The sequence below is a fragment of the Pinus tabuliformis genome, chromosome X (assembly GCF_031772625.1).
Source record: "Pinus tabuliformis cultivar Carrire ecotype Pingquan chromosome X, CPIR1, whole genome shotgun sequence".
In the NCBI taxonomy this organism is placed as follows: Eukaryota; Viridiplantae; Streptophyta; class Pinopsida; order Pinales; family Pinaceae; genus Pinus; species Pinus tabuliformis.
Genome location: NC_142308.1, coordinates 1,121,461,295 through 1,121,481,678, shown reverse-complemented (window position 1 = coordinate 1,121,481,678; position 20,384 = coordinate 1,121,461,295). Strand labels below are relative to the sequence as shown.

General features: G+C 40.4%; 1 protein-coding gene and 1 non-coding gene across 2 annotated transcripts; one reads left to right on the top strand and one right to left on the bottom strand.

Moving 5' to 3' along the window:
- Positions 1–1,060: 1,060 nt before the first annotated feature.
- LOC149143771 (U2 spliceosomal RNA) lies at positions 1,061–1,257 on the top strand. Its single transcript, XR_016265348.1, has one exon. It is a non-coding gene; the product is annotated as a U2 spliceosomal RNA (small nuclear RNA).
- A 4,736-nt stretch (positions 1,258–5,993) lies between these two features.
- LOC149143770 (uncharacterized) lies at positions 5,994–6,863 on the bottom strand. The gene has a single exon (XM_089451936.1). The coding sequence runs from the start codon at positions 6,861–6,863 to the stop codon at positions 5,994–5,996; it is 870 nt and encodes a 289-aa protein (XP_089308062.1).
- Between the last annotated feature and the right edge of the window lie 13,521 nt (positions 6,864–20,384).

The following is a 20,384-nucleotide window of genomic DNA, read 5'->3' as shown; positions in this document are numbered from 1 at the left end:
AGCTCACCATATCACTTGCAATAATTTAACCTTGGTGGGGAAAATATCAATTATTCTACCCAACCGCCCAAAATAAACCCAATTGATTGTGGACTCTATCCTTGTTTCATCTCCTCTTAGCATAAAAACCCATAATGTTGTATCGCCATCCATAAAGCTAAAATATATAAAAGTGCTTCGCGACAACCCTTCGTGACATGCCTTCCCTCACATAAGGATTTCAAATTAAAAAAATAATACTTATTTTTGGCAATTTCCATACGACATAATAGGTTGATATTATTCTCTTCTTTTAGTATTCACGCTTCTGTGATCCATAATGAATTAAGCAAAGTCTAAAAATTTCTTTTATATAATTTCTACCGAAAAACATTACTTTCTTTATCAAAAATATTGTTCATTTATTCAATATCAATCCTATTTTAATGTAACTATTAATAAATTCAACCTACAATAAATAAAATACTTCATGAATTTCAATGAGACTTCTATCTTTGGGAGACACATTTCTTTCTAATTCACATCTCTCATATATATATGGTTTTGGCAAAAACATGATGTAGAATTCGCATAGGCACTTCGTAGTACATGAATATATCATATTTATTAACAAACGATTAATGGCATATTTATCACCACCTCACCATCACATCGTTCTGCTAATTTACGATTAAACCCTTTTTATTTCACATTACATATTTAAATATCATTATAATACCAAAAAAATAAAAATCACATAGAAGCTTATTGAATGAATCTCCTCTTTTCTTTGAACACCACAACATCCAAATTCGCCTAGGCATTTCCTTTCTCCACTTTGATATATGCGAGTGAACAACATCCAAATTCAATTCCGCAGTTCCTTTCCCCACTTTGAAGTATGCTACTGATTCTAATTGGAGATGTTATTCCTATTTATTTGAAGTACATCGTCAATTGTTTTGTTAAAATTGATTTATGTGATGTAGTGCGTTGTATTGTATTATACCACACGCGTGGGTGGAAAATTCACCCGAGGAGAGGAATGTTATAAAAGGGAGAGAGATGGACATAACAACTCATACCTTTCTCGGCCTTTTGGCTAAGATCAAGTGTAGTATCTGTTCTTATCAGTTTAATATCTGATACGTGGTTCATAGAACCACATGATATTAAATGTATTTTTCCAGGGGGAGGGCTCGCACACAGTAGCTTGCTACTGGGGCTCTCGAGCGTCGCTTGTGCGTTGCACTACAGCGTAAGCCAGGCGCACCCCACCGATACAAAATCGAATTGAATCTGCAGCCATTAGGCAGATTAGCGTTTATCTTTTTTGAGTAGGCTGACTTCCGTTTCTGTATTTTAGGGTATACTATAATTAGAATTTGTTTTATTTAAATAGGCTGAGTTCTGTTTTTGTTTTTAACTGTATGTCCGGAGTGGTTGTTTGACGCTTGTGAAGTGGTTATTTGATGGTTGAATTTAATGGTGTGCTTGTGATTTGCCCTTGTGTATAGATTTATTGTGACCAGAGTCTTCATGGCAGTGGGCTTTTGTTGTTGTTTCTCGCTGTTTGGTCTCAGAAAAACAAAGGGTAATTTTAGGAAGGCTGAACTCTTTAGCCACGCCTCATACCTCAATTATGTGAGGAGCAATGTCAATATTTATTCTACATTAGCAATGTTTACTCTAGTTAGATGCCATTGCAATGTTAGGTTATGGGATCAGAACTTAGTGCGGATGGGGATGCCAATATTTATTCTACAGTAGCAATGTTTACTCTAGTTAGATGCCATTGCAATGTTAGGTTATGGGATCAGAACTTAGGGCAGATGGCAATATTTATTCTACATTAGCAATGTTTACTCTAGTTAGATGCCATTGCACTGTTAGGTTATGGGATCAGAAATTAGGGCGGATGCCAATATTTATTCTACAGTAGCAATGTTTACTCTAGTTAGATGCCAATGCAATGTTAATCTATGGGATCAGAACTTTAGGGCAGATGGTAATATGTATTCTACAGTAGCAATGTAGATCAGAACTTATGGCAGAACATTTAGATGGTAATACCTATTCAGGTAGATGACAATATTTATTTATAAATGTAATATTCAGATGGTAATATTTATTCCGGTAGATGCAAATATTTATAAATGTAATATTTATTCAGGTAGATGTTAATATTTATTCTATAGTAGCAATGTTAACATATGAGATCAGAACTTAGATGCAAATATTTAAATATTTATTAGGCTATATGCCAATATTTTCCCTTTTTTATGAAGTTATTGTTGGTAAGACATGTCCCAGTGATTCTTGCTAACATGTTTTTTGAGCACTTCAGAAGGGCTTGCTAATCTTTTTGTTATTAGGAATTTGTTCTAACGCTGACCTGAAATCTTAAGCCAGCTGAATTTATTAGATGGGATAGTAAGACTTTAAGCTTGTCCCTCTCTGGTTTTGATGACCCTGTGTTTAATTCTTAATTCCACTGATTTAATAGGTTCCTCGGTTTTGGAAATTTAATGACCCTGTGTTTAATACTTGATTCCATTATTCCACTATTAGTCATAATATGGCGGAAGGAAATCCCCAATTATGACGCCGATTTTAACAGGCTTTACAAACGGAACGATCGAGGATCAAAACCTCCATATGTGGGTTCCAAGAAAGTTTGTAGTTTGAGCGACTAATTTGGGAATAAAATTCTTATGGGTTTTGACACATTTAATTTGAAAATTTTCCTCTGAATTTCAATCGTCGCCAAATACGTTTGTAAGAGAATTACAAGCAGTGTCTAGCCCACAAATTCTTCTAACACCATCTTCTAAAAGGTAGTATGTTATATTCAAAATCTTGCTTTATTTAAAATAGCATTCGCCAAACACGTTTGTAAGAGAAGAATTATAAGTATTGTCTAGCCGTGTCTAAATTATAGTGAGCTATTCCTCTGAATTTCAATCTTCGCCAAATACGTTTGTAAGAGAATTACTACTAGTGTCTAGCCCACAAATTCTTCTAACACATCATCTTCTAAAAGGTAGTGTGTTATATTCAAATTATTGCTTCATTTAAAATAGCATTCGATAATTTTGACCTTTAGGGCTTCGGAACATACACTGCCCGTGCCTAAATTATAGTGAGCTATAAGCTTTGGAAATTTTGTCAGTTTTCGTTAATTTTAATAAAACACATTTGGACTTAACCGAGCATGCAAAGATTTATTCTCATCCCATCATATAGGGCGAGCTTAATCAATATCATTAATCATTTTGACTTTTTTTTTTCGGAGAGAAAACGTTGTATGGATTATATTAAGAAGATATAAAGATCATGAATACAATGGGGCAAAATGCCACAGCCAGAGAATATATTGTTTCAGAGGTACATTGAAGGCGAAATGCCTCTGCCAGGAAACCAAGCCATATTGTGCAAAACCATATATAGCAATCGTGTAGACATAGAAGCATATAATGTCAACCAAAAACTGATGAAACCAAGAGAGCATGCAGAGGTAGAATATACCCCAAAATTGTCTGATAGCGCTGGAAGATCTGCCCAGGATGAGGCAGATAAGTAGAGAAGATCAAAATAAAACAGATATATTAAAAGTCTATATGAGAAATGAAACTGTAAGAGTAGTCGCCAAAAGAGACCAGCTTAGGACGGATCAGGCAAAGACCCCCGAATTATAGGAAGAATGGAGAAGAGCGGAAGGGGGCAGTCCTGAAAGATGCGTCTGTTCCGCCACTTCCAGATATTCCAACAAGATGTAATGAAGAGAGCCTGCCAGATTGGGCATTGGGTGCCCCACCAAGAGAAAGCTTCCTGTACAGAGGAAAACAACTTGTGAGGAAAACCGTAGATGCAGGAGAGTTCGTACCAGATAGCAGAGGAGGCGGTGCACTGAAAGAACATATGTAAGTTCGATTCCGATGCCACGTGACAAAGATGACATCTACTGGGCCCTAGCCATCCTTTCTTTTGAAGAACATCCCAGGAGAGATTCTTGTTGGAGAAGAGAAGCCATGTAAAAAGAATGGATTTGAGAGGGCAGGGGGCTCTCCAGAGAATGAGAGGAAAGACAGAGGGGAGAGGAGGTAAGACAACTGTTAAGACAGAGTAGAGGTTCCGGACAGTGATGGGGTGAATTGAGCTGTTGGTGGACCAGATCAGTTCATCCTTGGTGCCAATTTGGAGAACCCCGCGGTGAGAGAATCTGGAAATGAAGGAGAGCCATAAGGGACGGAGGGGGGGGGGAATGGCTAGCTGTAGGTCAGATTTCCAAATGGGCTCAAGAGAGGACCAAGAGTGAATGAGATGGTTCCAGGTAAAGAGGCCCCTAGAGTGAAAAAAGGAGAGTAAAGACGGAGGGATCATAGACTCAAGGTTGTATAGGGTAGGATCAATACCAATGTAGACAGACGAACCAGTGGAAAGAGTCCATTTTAAGTTTTTGAGGAAGAAGGGATGGATCTTTTTGAAGCTGTGCCAGATAGGGGATCCACTCCTGATTCCGACAGAGGACCTTCTGAGCCAGAAAGCCAGATTCCTTCCTTTCAGGTACTTTTTGTTGATCAAGGAACTCCACGGACTGTTCCCAAAAATGCCCCTGTGTAGAGATTTGCAGATGAGCGCTTCTCCAAAAAGATTCATATTTAGAAGACCCCAGCCGCCTTTTTCTTTTGGTCTTGAAATAGTATCCATCCTGACAAGGTGGAGCTTTGAGTGGAAGGATCGTCCACCCCACAGAAAATTTGTAGCTATGGATTTCATTTTCTTGATAACAGAAGCTGGGAGGAGAAAGAGGTGGCTCCAATATACCGCAAGTTGGGAGAGAACCGCCCGAACCAAGATATATCTACCAGCAAGGGACAGAAAACGCAATTCCCATGAAGAGATCTTGATGTAGAAACAGTCGACCAATCAGGCCCAGTCCTGGCATCTGTATCTCTTGGCTTTTAGTCGGAACCCCAAATAAGAGAAACCTTCCTTTATCTGGGCAAGATTGATCTAAAAACGTTCAGCGATCCACAGAGCCAATGTCGGGTTTGTGTCATTATGATATAGCACAGATTTCCCGCAGTTGATCTTGAGGCCTGTGGCGCCTTGAAACCTCTTGAAAAGCATGTAGAGGCAGACCCAGGAAGATTTACACAAAATTGCAAAAATTAAAATGTCGTCGACGAAGAGATTGTGGGATAGGAGGACGTCTCTGCAGATCTTTACAGGCTTGCATCTACCATCGGCAACAGCAAGGTTGATGTGCGCGCTAAGACAATTCATCACCAAGATAAATAGGAGGGGTGAGAGAGGGCATCCCTGTCGGAGCCCTCTCTCTGCTTGAAAGAAAGTGGATGGGATTCCGTTTATGATCACTGAGAAGTGGACACTTTCGACGCACGACATGATCCAGCTGATAGCCAATGGCCTCAAGCCAATTTTGGCAAGGAGAATTCTGAGGAAACTCCAATCCACGCAATCAAATGCCTTTTTTAGATCAATTTTAAGTGCTGCAGCATCAATGTTCTTCGTGTATATGGAGAAGAGGCATTCCTGAGCCATGGCGACAGCGTCCATAATGAGTATGTCCTTTAAAAATGCATGCTGTTCCTTTGTTATGAAGGAGTTGAGTACTTTCTTCAATCTTTCAGCAATAATTTTAGAAATGATCTTGTATAGCGAATTGCACAAGGCAATTGGCCTAAAATCACCAAAAGAAGTGGATTTGGCTTGTTTTGGAATTAATGCTATGAAAGTGGCCGAGAGAGCACTATTAATACTTCCAGAGAGGCGAGTGGCGTCGACCATACCCAGCAGATCGTTTTTGAATAGATCGTAAAAGTGAGAAAAAAATTCCACCGGCCAGCCATCGGGTCCGGGGCTCTTATCTGTTTTAAAGCCCCTGATGGTCTCAGATAGCTCCTCCTCCGTAACAGGCTTGTAGAAGTCGTCGTTGGCAGCATCGTCGAACATGTTCGGCAGGGGGTCCACTGCCCATAGCGAATCACTTAGATCGCTATGTTGCCTCTGATATTGCGCTTATCTTTTTTAAAGCCCCTGATGGTCTCAGATAGCTCCTCCTCCGTAACAGGCTTGTAGAAGTCGTCGTTGGCAGCATCGTCGAACATGTTCGGCAGAGGGTCCACTGCCCATAGCGAATCACTTAGATCGCTATGTTGCCTCTGATATTGCTCCCTGAAGAATCGAGTAGCTTCTGCTGAAATTTCCTGGTGGGAGAAGATACTATCTCCATCATCCTTCTGAATTTTCCATATAGCATTCTTAGTTCTGCGGGCATTTGCAAAATTGTGAAAAAATCTGGTATTCCTGTCCCCCTCCTTGAGCCATATAGCTCGACTTTTTAACCTCCAAGAAGCTTCCTCTTTTATAAGAAGTTCTTGCTTCTTTCTTTCGAGGGTGCAGATGAGGGTAGCCTTATCGAACGTCCGGCCATTATGCTGAATAGATGTTGCAAGCCGGCTTAGTTGAAGGTTGATGTCGAGCAGGTCCTGTGAGTCTCTGCACTTTTTTTCAATCTGCCATGTTTTTGTTTTGTCCTTGAGCAGTTGGATTTTGTCACGAAAGGTGAGAAGAAAAGCATCCTCGGCCTGATTGATATCCTTCCAACTGGACTTTATGAATTCATTGAAAGATTCGTCCTGTAGATGTATAGAATTGAACTTGAAGGAATATCCCATTCTTCGTTCTGTAATCCCCCAGTCAAGGAGGATAGGCTTGTGGTCAGATGTGAAGGCCCCTCCCGTATTTGCGGACGGCATTCCCCATTGTCGGATTAAACTGGAGTGTAGAAGAAAGCGATCAATTCTCTTTCCAATGTAAGCAGAGCCCAGCCGGCCATTTTCCCATGTGGGAGACATATTTTCTGGGATGATATCGACGAGGTCCCGTTTTAATTAATCATTTTGACTTGTGAAATGCGGAATGAAATTGCCGGCCTTGCATGTATAAATCAAAGCATCTAACATTTTCAATGTACAGTTCCCACCTCTTTTTGCAATATAGCAATCAAAGGGCTCTTTGAAAAAGATGAAAAACCAACTGCACGCGCTCTGGTACTCTGTATTTCGTTGCTTTGGCCGTTTGAAAATCTACTCAGACAAAGTATGTTTGGAAATAGTTCCAGTGGATGCTGTCAATGATCCATTTGACTCTACGGAAAAAGCTGTTATTTTGTATTAATTTTACAAAATAACGTTACACTGAACATAGTTTTGACTGTAATTTCGGTTTTTTAATTTGGGTCGGTGGTGGTGGTTAAATTATTTAACAGTTTAATTGTATTTTGGTCCCTCGAAGATATGCACATTCATCCAGCGACGGGTGTATGGTTTCTGATTTTATCCCCAATAAGGGAGAGATGGAGAGAGGAGAGGAGAGAGAGGGAGAGAGAGACACACACAAAGATGGAGGGGGAGAAATTGTTAATTTTAGATAACAATGGTATGTTCTATGCTTAAAAGCAATTTACTTCAATTTTCTTATTAGCCCAATATCAATTTCCAGATTAGAAATCACATTAACATGACAGTAAATGCAGATAGACAAATCCCAATGAGGGGAAACCCTTTGATCAATTCATTTTATTATTCTTCAAAAGTTTAGCAGAGAGAGAGAGAGTACAATATGCAATATTCACTTGCCCAATCAAAGTGAAATATGTCCAAACAAACAACAGCCACAAAAAGTCCTAACCAGAAAGTCAATAAGGTAGATTTTGACCTCCAAAATAGTTTGGTCAAACTTAGTCAACTCAGCCTCCAACAACAAATCAAATCAGCCCAAAAACAGTCCGAAAATACTCAAGTCAAACTTGGTCAACACAAGTCAATACTATAGTCAAACCCTTCTGCAGTCAATGTTGGTCAAATAGTATGACTTGCCTCAATTTTTGTGCCCATAAATGTGGCCTGCCCAAACAGAAATTTCCCTCACAAAAATGCAATCAAACAGGTTAATGATGTTGGTCAAAAAGTTGGTCAAACTTTCCTAATATTTGGTTAACACAGAAAATTGTCTTCTTCTTCTTCGCACGTGTCGAGAGAGGTTGACCTGAAATCCATACCTAATCATGTGAGGTGAGAGAGATGTGTGAAGAGTGAGTGATGTCCAAATGAGGCAAAGGCACCTTCTATTTATATGCAAACGTTGAGGATGAATAGACGTGACTGTTGGGCTTTTGAGCCTACATTAGTTTGCTAGCCGACCTTGACAATTTGTCCATAAACAAAATAAATTCATAATTCCATTTGCACATGTCAGAATGAGATGATCTTTAGATCATCCTACACCTCTTGGAAAGACGAGTCCAATATAAATATCAGTTGCATCATATGAGTTGTCCAAGGTGGAGTTTGGCCCTAGTTACCAAATTTAACACTCCCTCTCAACTAGGAAGAACTCCACTTGCCAAACCATCTGACAATCTATACCATCCCCATCATCCCCGCTCTGCTGAACCATGAAGAAATAATAAAGAAGAAATGATCGAAAATGTATCATACCATTCTCTACTGACCCAAAGTCGGTCTCCAATAATCGAGAGTGTGTCATACTACTCTCCATTGACATGAACTCAGTCCAATAATCAAGAACGTATCATACTACTCCACTGACCCGAAGTCTATTTCCATTGATCCCAGATCAATATCAAACATCCTAGCATAAGGAGTACGGTAGTACACGATGCGTCCATTGGTAGTACTATGGTCCATTCCTCATTTCCCTACTCATTGGTCAGATGAGAGGTAATTCCCATGAGTCCCAAACTACATGGGTAGGATGTATCAGTGGGAGAAAGTGAACCACTCATCCTACTCATATGCCATAGGAGAAGGTGAACCACTCATCCTATGCATATCTCAACCATCATGGGGTATCACAGGGGAAGATGAACCACACACTCTGTACATCACGCACCACTAGGAGAAGGTGAACCACTCACCCTGTACATCGCGCACCACTAGGGGAAGGTGAACCACTCACCCTATGGTCACTCATTGCTCCAAAAAGTACCCGAAGCCCCCCGAAGCTCCCAGAGCTCAATATCCATCTCAAACAGGACCCTCATAAGAGGGTCTCTCCACAACTCCAAGTCATTCACGAAAGGTTAAGAATTTGACCTTCCCCATGGCTTCGTAAGAATATCTACGACTTGATCATCATTCCCAATTTGACGAAGCCTTATCGCTCCCCGTTGTACCATATTCCAAATAAAGTGGCACCTGATATCAATATGCTTGGAACAGTCATGAAACACATGATTCTTAGAAAGACCAATCCCACTTTGGTTGTCGCAGAAGATCACAGTGGTATCCAACATGTCCAAACATCTTACTAATGAGCTTCCTCAACCAAATAACGCCACAAGAGGCCATACTAGCAATATATTCGGCGTTAGTGGTGCTCAAAGCAATCGACTTCTACTTCCTGCTCATCCAGGATATCGAAGCAGAAACTAGAGAGAAGCAACATCCAAATGTGCTCTTACGATCCACCACACTGCCAACCTAGTGAGCATTAGAATAACCATGGAGCCTCACATTCCTGACAGTGTATCTCAGTCCATAGGTGATTTTTCCCTAGAGATATCTCAAGAGATTATTGGCAGCAATCCAGTGTATGTGATGAGGCTCGACCATAAACTGACTCAATGTATTCATTGGAAAACATATGTCATGACGAGAGTTCACCAAGAACATAAGGGCCCCCATGAGTTGATGATACTCAGAAGGATTTCCCAAACTGGGCCCAACAACACTCCCACATAACTTCTTGAAGTTAAGTTCCATCGAAGTAGTCACGGACTTGCAGTCCTCCATCCCAAATCTTTCAAGTAGCTTCATAATGTATTTTCCTTGAGAAAGGAAAACCTTACCTGGCTTTTGCCAGACCTCCAACCCTAGGAAGTAATGCATCAATCTTAGGTCCTTCATCTCGAATTCGGAAGCCAACTCCCTCTTACATTGATGAATAAGAGGGTCTACACCTGTCAGAAAGAGATCGTCCACATAAAGTACCAAGACGAGAGGTTTATCATTCTCAACCTTAAAAGAAAGGTTTGAATCAGCTTCACTTCTCGTAAATCCCAGTGTCATCAAATAGTTGTCGATCCTCTCATACCAAGCTCGGGGAACTTGCTTCAACCCATAGAGGGTTTTCTTCAACCTTCATACATGTGTCTGATGATCTTGGTCTTCGAACCCATCGGGTTGTTCTACATAGACTTCCTCCTTAATTGAACCATGTAAGAAGGCGATCTTGACATCCATCCGATGTAGATTACATCCTTGTGAGGCAACAAGGGCTATAATTGAAAGGATGGTGGTATATCGGGAAACAGGTGCAAATATCTCATCGTAGTCCACACCTTCCTTTTGAGAGAAGCCTTGAGCAACAAATCTAGCCTTGAACTTTTCAGCACTTCCATCAGCTCCATGCTTGATCTTGTAGAGCCATTTCAAGGCGACAACAGATTTGTCCTTGGGTCTAGGGACCACATCCCAAACATCGTTCTCCATAATCGACTCATACTCTTCGTTCATAGCATTGTTCCAAACTTGGTGCTTTACAACTTCTTCGAATATGCAAGGATCAGATTGAACAATAGTGCTCATTGCAATTAAGTACCCTTGGTACCTATTTGACTTCTTACTTTCAAGAAATGTCCCCCTAGGTGCAACATGTCTCTCGACATCTTCAAGAGTTTCCTTGAGCCATGAGGGTCTCCTTTTTGAGGAGGAGGGCTCATGAGGGGGTTGATCAATGGGATCCATTGGTCCTTCAGCATCGGGCATCGGCTCATCCTACGTTTCTCCCTGCTTTCCTAAATCTACTTCTTTGTCCTTCCTTGGAATATGAAGGCTACTAATCTTCCCAAGGGTAACATCCTCATCGAAGGTGACATCATGACTTATGCCTTAGAAGTTTCATTGTAGCCCACAAATGTTTCTTTCTTCCCAGAAACATCCAATTTGCTTCTCTTTTCTTTCGGCACATGAAAATATACGGAGCTACCAAAAATTCTAAAGTGAGAAACATTAGGTTTCTTACCGCTGAAAACTTCTTCAGGAGTTTTGGAGTCCAGCGCTTGATGAGGGCATCTATCTTGAATGTACACGACAGTGTTGGCAGCTTCAGCCCATAAGAACTTTGGAAAGCTTTGATCATGAAGCATGGCACAAGTGGCTTCTATGATAGAACGATTCTTCCTTTCAACAACACCATTTTGCTCGGTAGTCTATGCGGTAGTAGTCTCCCTCTTAATGCCAACTTCTCTACTATAGTTATTGAACTCATTTGCTTCATATTCGGTTCCACTATCAGTCCTCAATATTTTTATCTTCTTCTCAGTTTGATTTTCGACCAAATATTTGAAGGAAAAAAACCATGAGAATACTTCGTCCTTCTTATTCAAGAAATATATCCAAGTCTTACGAAAGAAATCATCCATAAAGATATAAATATCCTCCCAATGAGTTCACGGGTAGCATACCAGATAGATCAAAATGAACTAATTGCAATATGTCGGTAGTCTTGCTATCACTTGAGGGGAATGGTCCCCTTGTATGCTTTCCTTTGGCACACCCCTGACAAACATCTTCATGTTCGACTTTAAATTCGGGCATACCTGTTACCATCTTCCTCACATCAAGTAGGGCCTTATAATGTAGATGAGCAAACCTTCGATGCCATAATTCGGATTGAAGTGATGTGTCGCAAGACATAGCTCCCAATGGACTTCCTCCAACTTGGTATAGGATATCAACCTTGAATCCAAGTCTAAATGCATCTTTAAAATTTTTATTTCACACATGTACCTTTCCATCGATGAATGTCACCTTGAATCCTTTGTCCTCCATTGCTGAAATAGATACCAGGTTCTTCTTTAGATTGGGTATATATAGTACTTCTTGTAGATGAATCATGTTACCTTGATTCAATTGAAGAAACATTCCCAACTCCCTTCATGGGATAGGTGGCATTGTCTCTAAGGATAATTTCCAAATTTGTATCCTTTTCAATTAGATTTGAAAGAGCTTCCTTATATCCAGTGAAATGCCTTGAGGCACCACTATCAATCAACTAATTTCCCAAGGTGTCTAGAGGAGAGGCAGTAGAGAGGGAAGATATAAGATAAAATTCTTTTTGCTTGTTATCAACATCATTAGATTCATCATACCTGGAATTTCTTGATCTCTTGGGAGGGTGACCATTTCCATGTTGAGTAGCGGGAGCATTCCTTTTTCCTCTGTTGTTGAATCTGCCATTCCTTTGATTGTTGTTTCCCTTGAAATTGTTGTTGTTGTGGTTGTCATCATCATGAGGTGTATCCCTTCTATTAGAACACTCCCTAACATGGTGGCCAAACTTGTTGCAAATGAAGCATCTTCCCTTCCTTCCATTCTTGAAACCCGGTCTGCGTTGACATTGCTTCTTTGAACATGCATTGATCTTCTTTTTTGCATGAGTGGAGAATGCAGTAGGTTCATTCATATTTGAAGGCATATCTAGTTCCATCATCCTTTTTTCTTCTTGACAACATCTAGTCAGCAATTCTTCAAAACTTGGAATCATGTCGTTGTTAAGAATAGTAGTGTTGAACATGTGCCATTCATGAGGGAGTTCTCCAAGGGCAGTGAGAGTGAGCTACCGATCACAATAGCTTCTCCAATCGAAAGAAGATCATTTTTGATCTCGGTAATCCTCATGAAGTAGGATTGAATGTCTTCACCTCTTCCCTTCTTTATATCCTTCAACTTGTTCTTGAGAAAGAGAACTTGGCTTGCATTGCTAGCTTTGAACATGCCAACCAACCTGTCATACATTTCCTTAGATGTGTTCAAATCAGAGATGTATGCAACTAAATTCTCATGAATAGAATCCTTGATGATCTTCTTTGCTTTGACTTCACCCTTCTTGTACTTTGTCTTAGCAGCAATGGGTGCATTAGAAGGAGGTTCAGAAATCTTTCCCTGCACATGGTCCATAACATCTTGCTCTTCTAAAGTCAAATCAAGAGACATCTTCCATGCATGATAATTAGATTTATCATGAAGCTTATCATCAGATTTGAAGTAGGATGTGGAAGCCATTGACTATTGTCCTTGTCCAACAAATCTCAATGATTGCTATTCTCAGTGATTGCTCTTTTCAATCTTGCTTGGGCTTTGTCTTCACCTTGGCTCCGATACCATGTTAATTTTAGATAACAATGGTATGTTCTATGCTTAAGAGAAATTTACTTCAATTTTCTTATTAGCCCAATATCAATTTCCATATTAGCAATCACATTAACATGGCAGTTAATGCAGACAGAACATAAATAAAATAGTAGAAGACAAGCCAAGACAAGAGGACATAAATGTGGTGCCAGCCAGGGACAAAACCCATGTGGGGAAACCCTTTGATCAATTCTTCTTATTATTCTTTAAAAGTTTAGCAGAGAGAGAGAGTACAATATGCAATATTCACTTGCCCAATCAAAGTGAAATCTGTCCAAACAAACAACATCCATAGAAAGCCCTAACTAGAAAGTCAACACTGGTCAATAAGGCAAATTTTGACCTCCAAAATAGCTCGGTCAAACTTAGTCAACTTAGCCTCCAACAACAAATCAAATTAGCCCAAAATATGTCCGAAAATACTCAGTCAAGCTTGGTCAACGCTGCAGTCAAACCCTTCTGCGGTCAACATTGGTCAAACAGTATTGTCTGCATCAATTTTTGTGCCCAGAAGTGCGGCCTAATGAAATAGAAATTTCCCTCACAAAAATGCAGTCAAACAAGTCAACATTGCTGGCCAAAACACTCGTCAAACTTTCTTGAAATTCGGTCAACGCAGAAAACTGTCTTCTTCTTCTTTGCACGTGTGGAGAGAGGTTGTCCTGAAATCCGTATCCAATCATGTGAGAAGAGAGAGATGTGTGAGGAGTGCGTGATGTACAAATGAGGCAAAGGGACCTTCTTTTTATATGCAAACGTTGAGGATGAATAAATGTGATTGTTGGGCTTCTGAGCCTACATTAGCTTGCTAGTCGACCTTGACAATTTGTCCATAAACAAAATAAATCCATAATTCCATTTGTACATGTCAGAATGAGATGATATTTAGATCAATCCTACACCTCTCAAAAAGAGGAATCCAATAAAAATATCAACTGCATCATATGAGCTGTCCAAGGCAGAGTTTGGCCCTAGTTGCAAAATTTAACAGAGATAGAGGGAGGTGGGAGAGAGAGGAGAGAGGGAGGCAGAGAGAGGGAGGGAAGGAGAAAGATAGAGAGAGAGAGAGGTGGAGAGGGGGAGTGACAATGTAGAGATGGGGAGAGCATGAAGGAGAGGAGAATGGGAGGGAAGAGAGAGAGAAAGACAAATAGATATGGATAGATTGTGTATATTTGGGGGGTGAGATAGAGAGACGAAGGAGAGACAGAGGGAGATAGAGATATAGATGGAGGGAGGTGGGAGAGAAAGGAAGAGAGAGAGGAGAGAGGGAGGAAGAGAGATGGAGGGGGAGAGAGAGGGAGGAAAAAAGCAAGACAGAGAGAGGTGGAGAGAGCATGAGGGAGAGAGTGGGAAGGAAGAGAGAGAGAGAGAGGGAGATAGAGCTATGGAGAGAGAATGTGCTTGTTTGGGGGTGAGATAGAGAGATAAAGAAGAGACAGAGGGAGATAGAGATATAGATGGAGGGGGGAGAGAGGGGAATGAAAAATGAGAGATTGAGAGAGAGATATAGATATGGAGATAGAGTGTGTATGTTTGGGGGTTGAGATAGAGAGACAAAGAAGTAGAGACAAAGGGAGATAGAGATATAGATGGAGGGGGGGGGAGGAAAGAAGAGAGACAAAGAGAGGGAGGGTGATCCATGTGGCTCTAGAGAGGCTTAAAAATGAAAGTGTTCAGATTTCATCAAAACCAAGACCAGAAAGTAAAGCTCGTCATCCTGATTCCAACGGCACAGATCACACATGCTCAAGATATTTGCAGTCAAATTTTTGGTCAACCTGGCCCCACTGGCTAAATTTTGCAGAGCACATCTAAAACTAGAGATTCAACTAAATTTGGCGTAAACCGCTAAATTTGAAGGGCACTAACTAAGCGATATTTTGGCACTGCGGGGTGGTCAGAACTGACCAAGTTGTCGCCTCTTTAATTTTTCCGGTGACCCTTAAAATCTGAATTGCGGTTTTTAACCATGTCATTTAAAAGAAAAGAAAAGGAAATAAATAATATAGGGTGTCTTGACAACAAACTTAAAGATTTCATATTGTTGGACTCCATCCTTAGCCATGGTATGGTGAGATAGGGATCCTCCTTCCTATTCTAAGAAATTTACAAGAACTCATGCTTTGCTTGGGTTAAGTCCCTACATTCTTCAAAGATTTGTTGGATTTCCATTTCACAATCTACTTGCTATTGTTCATAGTTTGTTTTACTTGTTTCAATAGGGTGAGTTCTTGATAAAAATATACGAAATATATATATGTTGATGCATGAAATCTAATGCATTTCTACTTCTATTTTCTTGATAAAAATATATGAAATGTATGTATTTTTAGCAACCCCTCGATATTGGCACCAACAAGTGATGCAACAAACAATTGTGACAAGGATGTTGAACTCCTCAATTATGACTTTAGCTTGTTAACCTAGGAGCATGCTGCTTGATGAGATATTGTGCACTATGTGTGAAAATTACATAAGGACATATATCTACCTAGAAAAGAGACATATTAACTCTTTGAATGCAAGGGCTACTTAATTAATGAGAAGGTTGAGATGTAAAGTGAAGGAATAAAATGAAAGTTGGAAATGTCATGCTATAAAATCACTGAATTGAAAGAGATGCAAAACAAAGTTAAAATATATATGTAACACCCTCCTCCCAAATCTACCCAAGTAACTAGCCAACCGGGGTAAACATGAGATGAGAGGCCATTATGATTGGAGTCGACCTCCTGTGTGACCTTAAGGAAGTGGAATCAACGGAAACGTCACACACAATCAGCCACTCAGACATCTTGTCCCTGGGTCCCACTGATGTTCTAGACATCTTAGGCCTCAGTCGCTCTCATGCTATAGGCAAGGGAGTGATCAGAAACCCAAAGTTGCTCTCACAGGCTTGCCTGCCAGCAACCAGAGACCAAAATTTCTAGTTATGTGCCAACGACCTCAGGATTTAAGCCACTTTTTCAGGCCCAGAGCCCAGAATGGAGTGATAGCTTAAAATTAGTAAAAGTATAGGGAAACAATGATGCAAAAGCAATAAGTTGAATAATACCTTAGTCAGAACCCTACTAGCCATGCCAGGAATTTCATCAAATTTATCATCAACATGTAACCTATAGGTGTAAACTACATAATTAAGTTTAGGGATCACATACTTATGTGAGAATCACTATCGACCATTGTTACCTCATGCCATTTGTTGCATTATCATCTATTAGGCCATAGATACATTATCCATTCATTTACAAGTAAAAACATGCTAAGAGCCATACATAGATGTTGTCATAAAACATACATATAACCAACATAATAGGGACATAAATATCATAAGCATATGAGCCATGAAATCCACATATACGCCATTACATTTACACATGAAAATCAAGGGAATGAATTTCTCATTAATGAATGCAATAAACCAACCGGAGATGGGACTACCACGTTCCAGCTGACCATAGAATGGCTTAGACAAATCTCTCTTCATTCATTCACCCCCGTGTCATATTTCAAGCATGAATGTGTGACTCAAACCAAAAGAACCAACTAGGGCATACCGAGGCTAAACCACCTTACCCTCATCAAGAGAAACCAAGCTTTACCATAATCCATCCTGGATCACTAGGCCAACACAATGAACACATCATAATAGGCTTTACCATGATCTCCACCCGACCACTAGGCAAAACAAGCATGGATGCCACCGGATTTCTCCACCTACACCGTGAGGAATTTTCCCTTCTCCTAGTCTCTCAAGATTTACTGCAATCCCAACCCAGATCACTAGGCCCTAAACCAAGACCCACTCTCCAAGCTTTACCGCATATCCCAAAACTAGGATTACTAGGCCCAACGGAGAGCAAACCACATCTTGGCTTTACCGTATATCTTGACATTCACTGGCAAGGATTCCTAGGCCTTCCGAGGCAAAACCAACTTCGGCTTTACCGCAACCCATAGTTTGACTCATGTGTTACTAAGCCATGTGTTTTATCATTTCAGAGATCCACCTCACTCAGCTTCGAATCCATCCGATAATCCAGATCAACCAAAACATGAGAACCCCATCACACCATGGCTATCCAGAAATGGCAAGGCTAGGCTGGAAACATTGTTACACCTAACAAAACCCATGAAGAACCACATGCAATACCATGCATGCCAAATCTAGCAAGGAAAATACACATGCAAATCGATACCTGCAATGAAGCATGTTGTAGCTACTTGATCCTGCCTTTCCCTGCTTGATCTTTTCTTCCTCTTGCCTTCTTTGCCTTCCTTGCTCCAATGCCAAAATTTCTCCAAGAAAACTCCGTGTCCAAGAGTGAGAGAGAGAGAGAATAATGAGAGAGCTCCAAAACTCAACTAACAAAAGGTTACCAACTGATCCTTAGAAGCGTTTTTATAAATGAGGCCTCTATTTTCTTCATTTTCCTTCTCACATGCAACCTGTGACCTTTCACCTCCCTTTTCTCCTAATTTCCATTATTTTCATAAATAATTGTGCCAAAATGCCATTTTGCCTTTCCAAAGCCTTATCCCTTGCCTTTCCCAATTTCCTTAGCCATAAAAAACTAAATGAACACCCCCTAGGATGTCTTGCCCAACATTAAGCTTGGAATAAGTGTCCCATCAACCGTGGTTATTATTTTCACCTTTATTAACTTTTATTACATGGAATTTTCACCAAGTCTATTACAGAACCCTCCCCCTTAGGCAACACCATCCTCGGTGTTAGACCACACCAAGACCTCAACAGAACTGCTAAAAAGCAAACATACTACCCATGGAGCTTTATAGCATAGCTCAATGCAATATTTACAATGATCAGCCTACTGAAAGCAAACCACCATAACAACATAATAACATGACATCATAGTGACATGACACCCATACCGCTTATGGGAGCTTTATAACTTAACTCATGGCGGTATTTACATCCACGTACATATGTACATATAACAAAATCATCAAAATATATACCCAAACATATACCAAAATGACACCAAAACACCAAGCCAAAACTGCTTTGCCTCAACTAGAAAACAAGGAAGGGTACATAGCCCGCATCTGATCCACCATATCCCATGTAGCTTCATCAGGTCCAAAGTGCTTCCATTGCACTTTAACTTGCTAGGTTCTAGAGCATGAGCACCTTTTTCTGCAATATACACTGAGGCTCCGGCTGGAATTCTCCAGCTGGTTCCACCTGCAATACGGACCAATCAATCACATGATCAACATCTTTAACATACTTCTTAAGCAATGATACATGGAAAACATCATGTACTTTCACTATCGAAGGCATTGCAAGTCGTTAGGCTACTGGTCCAATCCTCTCAATGATACTGAAGGGTCCACAAAACTGTGGTGCCAACTTGCCACATGATCTAGTCCGCAAGGAGATCTTCTTCGGTTTGATGCGAAAGTACACATGTTCCCCAACCTAGAACTCCTTAAACAACCTGTTCTGATCTGCATAGATTTTCTTCCTATCTTGTGTTGCCTTTAGATTCTTCTTTATAACTTGCATTTCTTGTTCCATGTCTGCCAACATCTCTAATCCAATCAACAGCTTGTTAACTGGATCACTTCAATTGATGGCAGTATCATAATTATGGCCATACAATGCCTCAAAAGGACTCGTCCTCAATGAATCTTGATAATCGTTGTTGTATGCAAACTCTACCAATGGAAGATACTCCTCCCATTTCTGTTGTTGATGCATCACATACACCTCAACATGTCCTCCAATATCCTCTTGACCCTCTCAGTCTGTCCATCTGTCTGCGGATGATAAGTTGTATTGAAGGCCAAATCTGTGCCAAAACCCGCAAATAACTCCTTCCAAAACTTGGAAGTGAACTTTGCATCCCTATCTGACACAATCTTCTTTGGAACACCATGCAACCTAATCACATCTCTGATGAATACCTGTGCTACATCGCTAGCTGAGAATGCAGACTTCACTCGAATGAAATGTGCAACCTTTGTCAAGCTGTCAACGATAACCATTATGGAATCATGTTGTCTCATTGTCTTCAGAAACTCTCTGATGAAGTCCATGGAAATGACCTCCCATTTCCATTCTTGAAATGTGATCGGCTGTAGTAGTCCACCAGATGTTTGCACTCCGCCTTTACTTGTTGACAATCAAAACACCTAGCCACAAACTCTACTACATCCCTCTTCAGATTCGGCAAATAATAAAATTTCTTCAGCGCAATCAATGTCTTCTGATAACCTGGGTGACATTAATAAGGTTTCACATGAAACTCTCTCAAGATCACCTTCTTGAGCTCATTGCTTTGTGACACATATATCATGTCTTTGAATCTGACTAATCCATCCACTGTAAGACAATAATCCATACCCTGTGCACTTGCACCTTGTTGGAGAGGTAAATCCCCTCTGCGGACAAAGGCGATCCCACTAGCCCAAAATGGGTCTAGCAACAATCAAACAATACTATCATGCAGGTTCCTAATTGCAAATTAAAAGTGGATTACGAGAACCTACTTGGATTCCAACGCTAGTGTTGTAGGAGAGTTGACGCTCCCGTTCCTTCGCTCCGGCCGGTCACGATCCTCACGATCTCCGTGAATGGACACCTGCACATGCAAAGAACAATACGAATACAAGCGTAAAATCCAATAGATGCAATTATATATCAGTCAGAAAAGATATAATTCAATCATCATTATAATGAACAGCAAGAATGGAACCATAATGATAGTCATCTATTATTAATAATCAACAAAGGAGTATACAACCGAAGTTCTGACGTCAAATCCTCCTTTGGCTGGGTGATCAGCTACACATGTCTTGCAAAGCTTGTCGGGATCAAGAACAAGCCTCTCTCTCTCTTTGACTATGAATGCAAAGAAGACTCAACAACAATCCCTCAAACTTCTGACAGTATCATTCTCACTATACTCAAAAAATAGCTTGTCAAATGCACCAAAACAAGCTTTTATAGATGGAGGAGGAGGAAGAGATACAATGAATCCATACATTCATGGGATAAGCATTATCCTCGAAAAGCTATTGTGGATGATGATTCTCGACATCCATGAGATTGGCATCATCCCTGAAAAGCCACATGAGTCGAAAGGAAAAAACTCTCGGGCGTGCGTTTGTTAACAAACTTTTCCA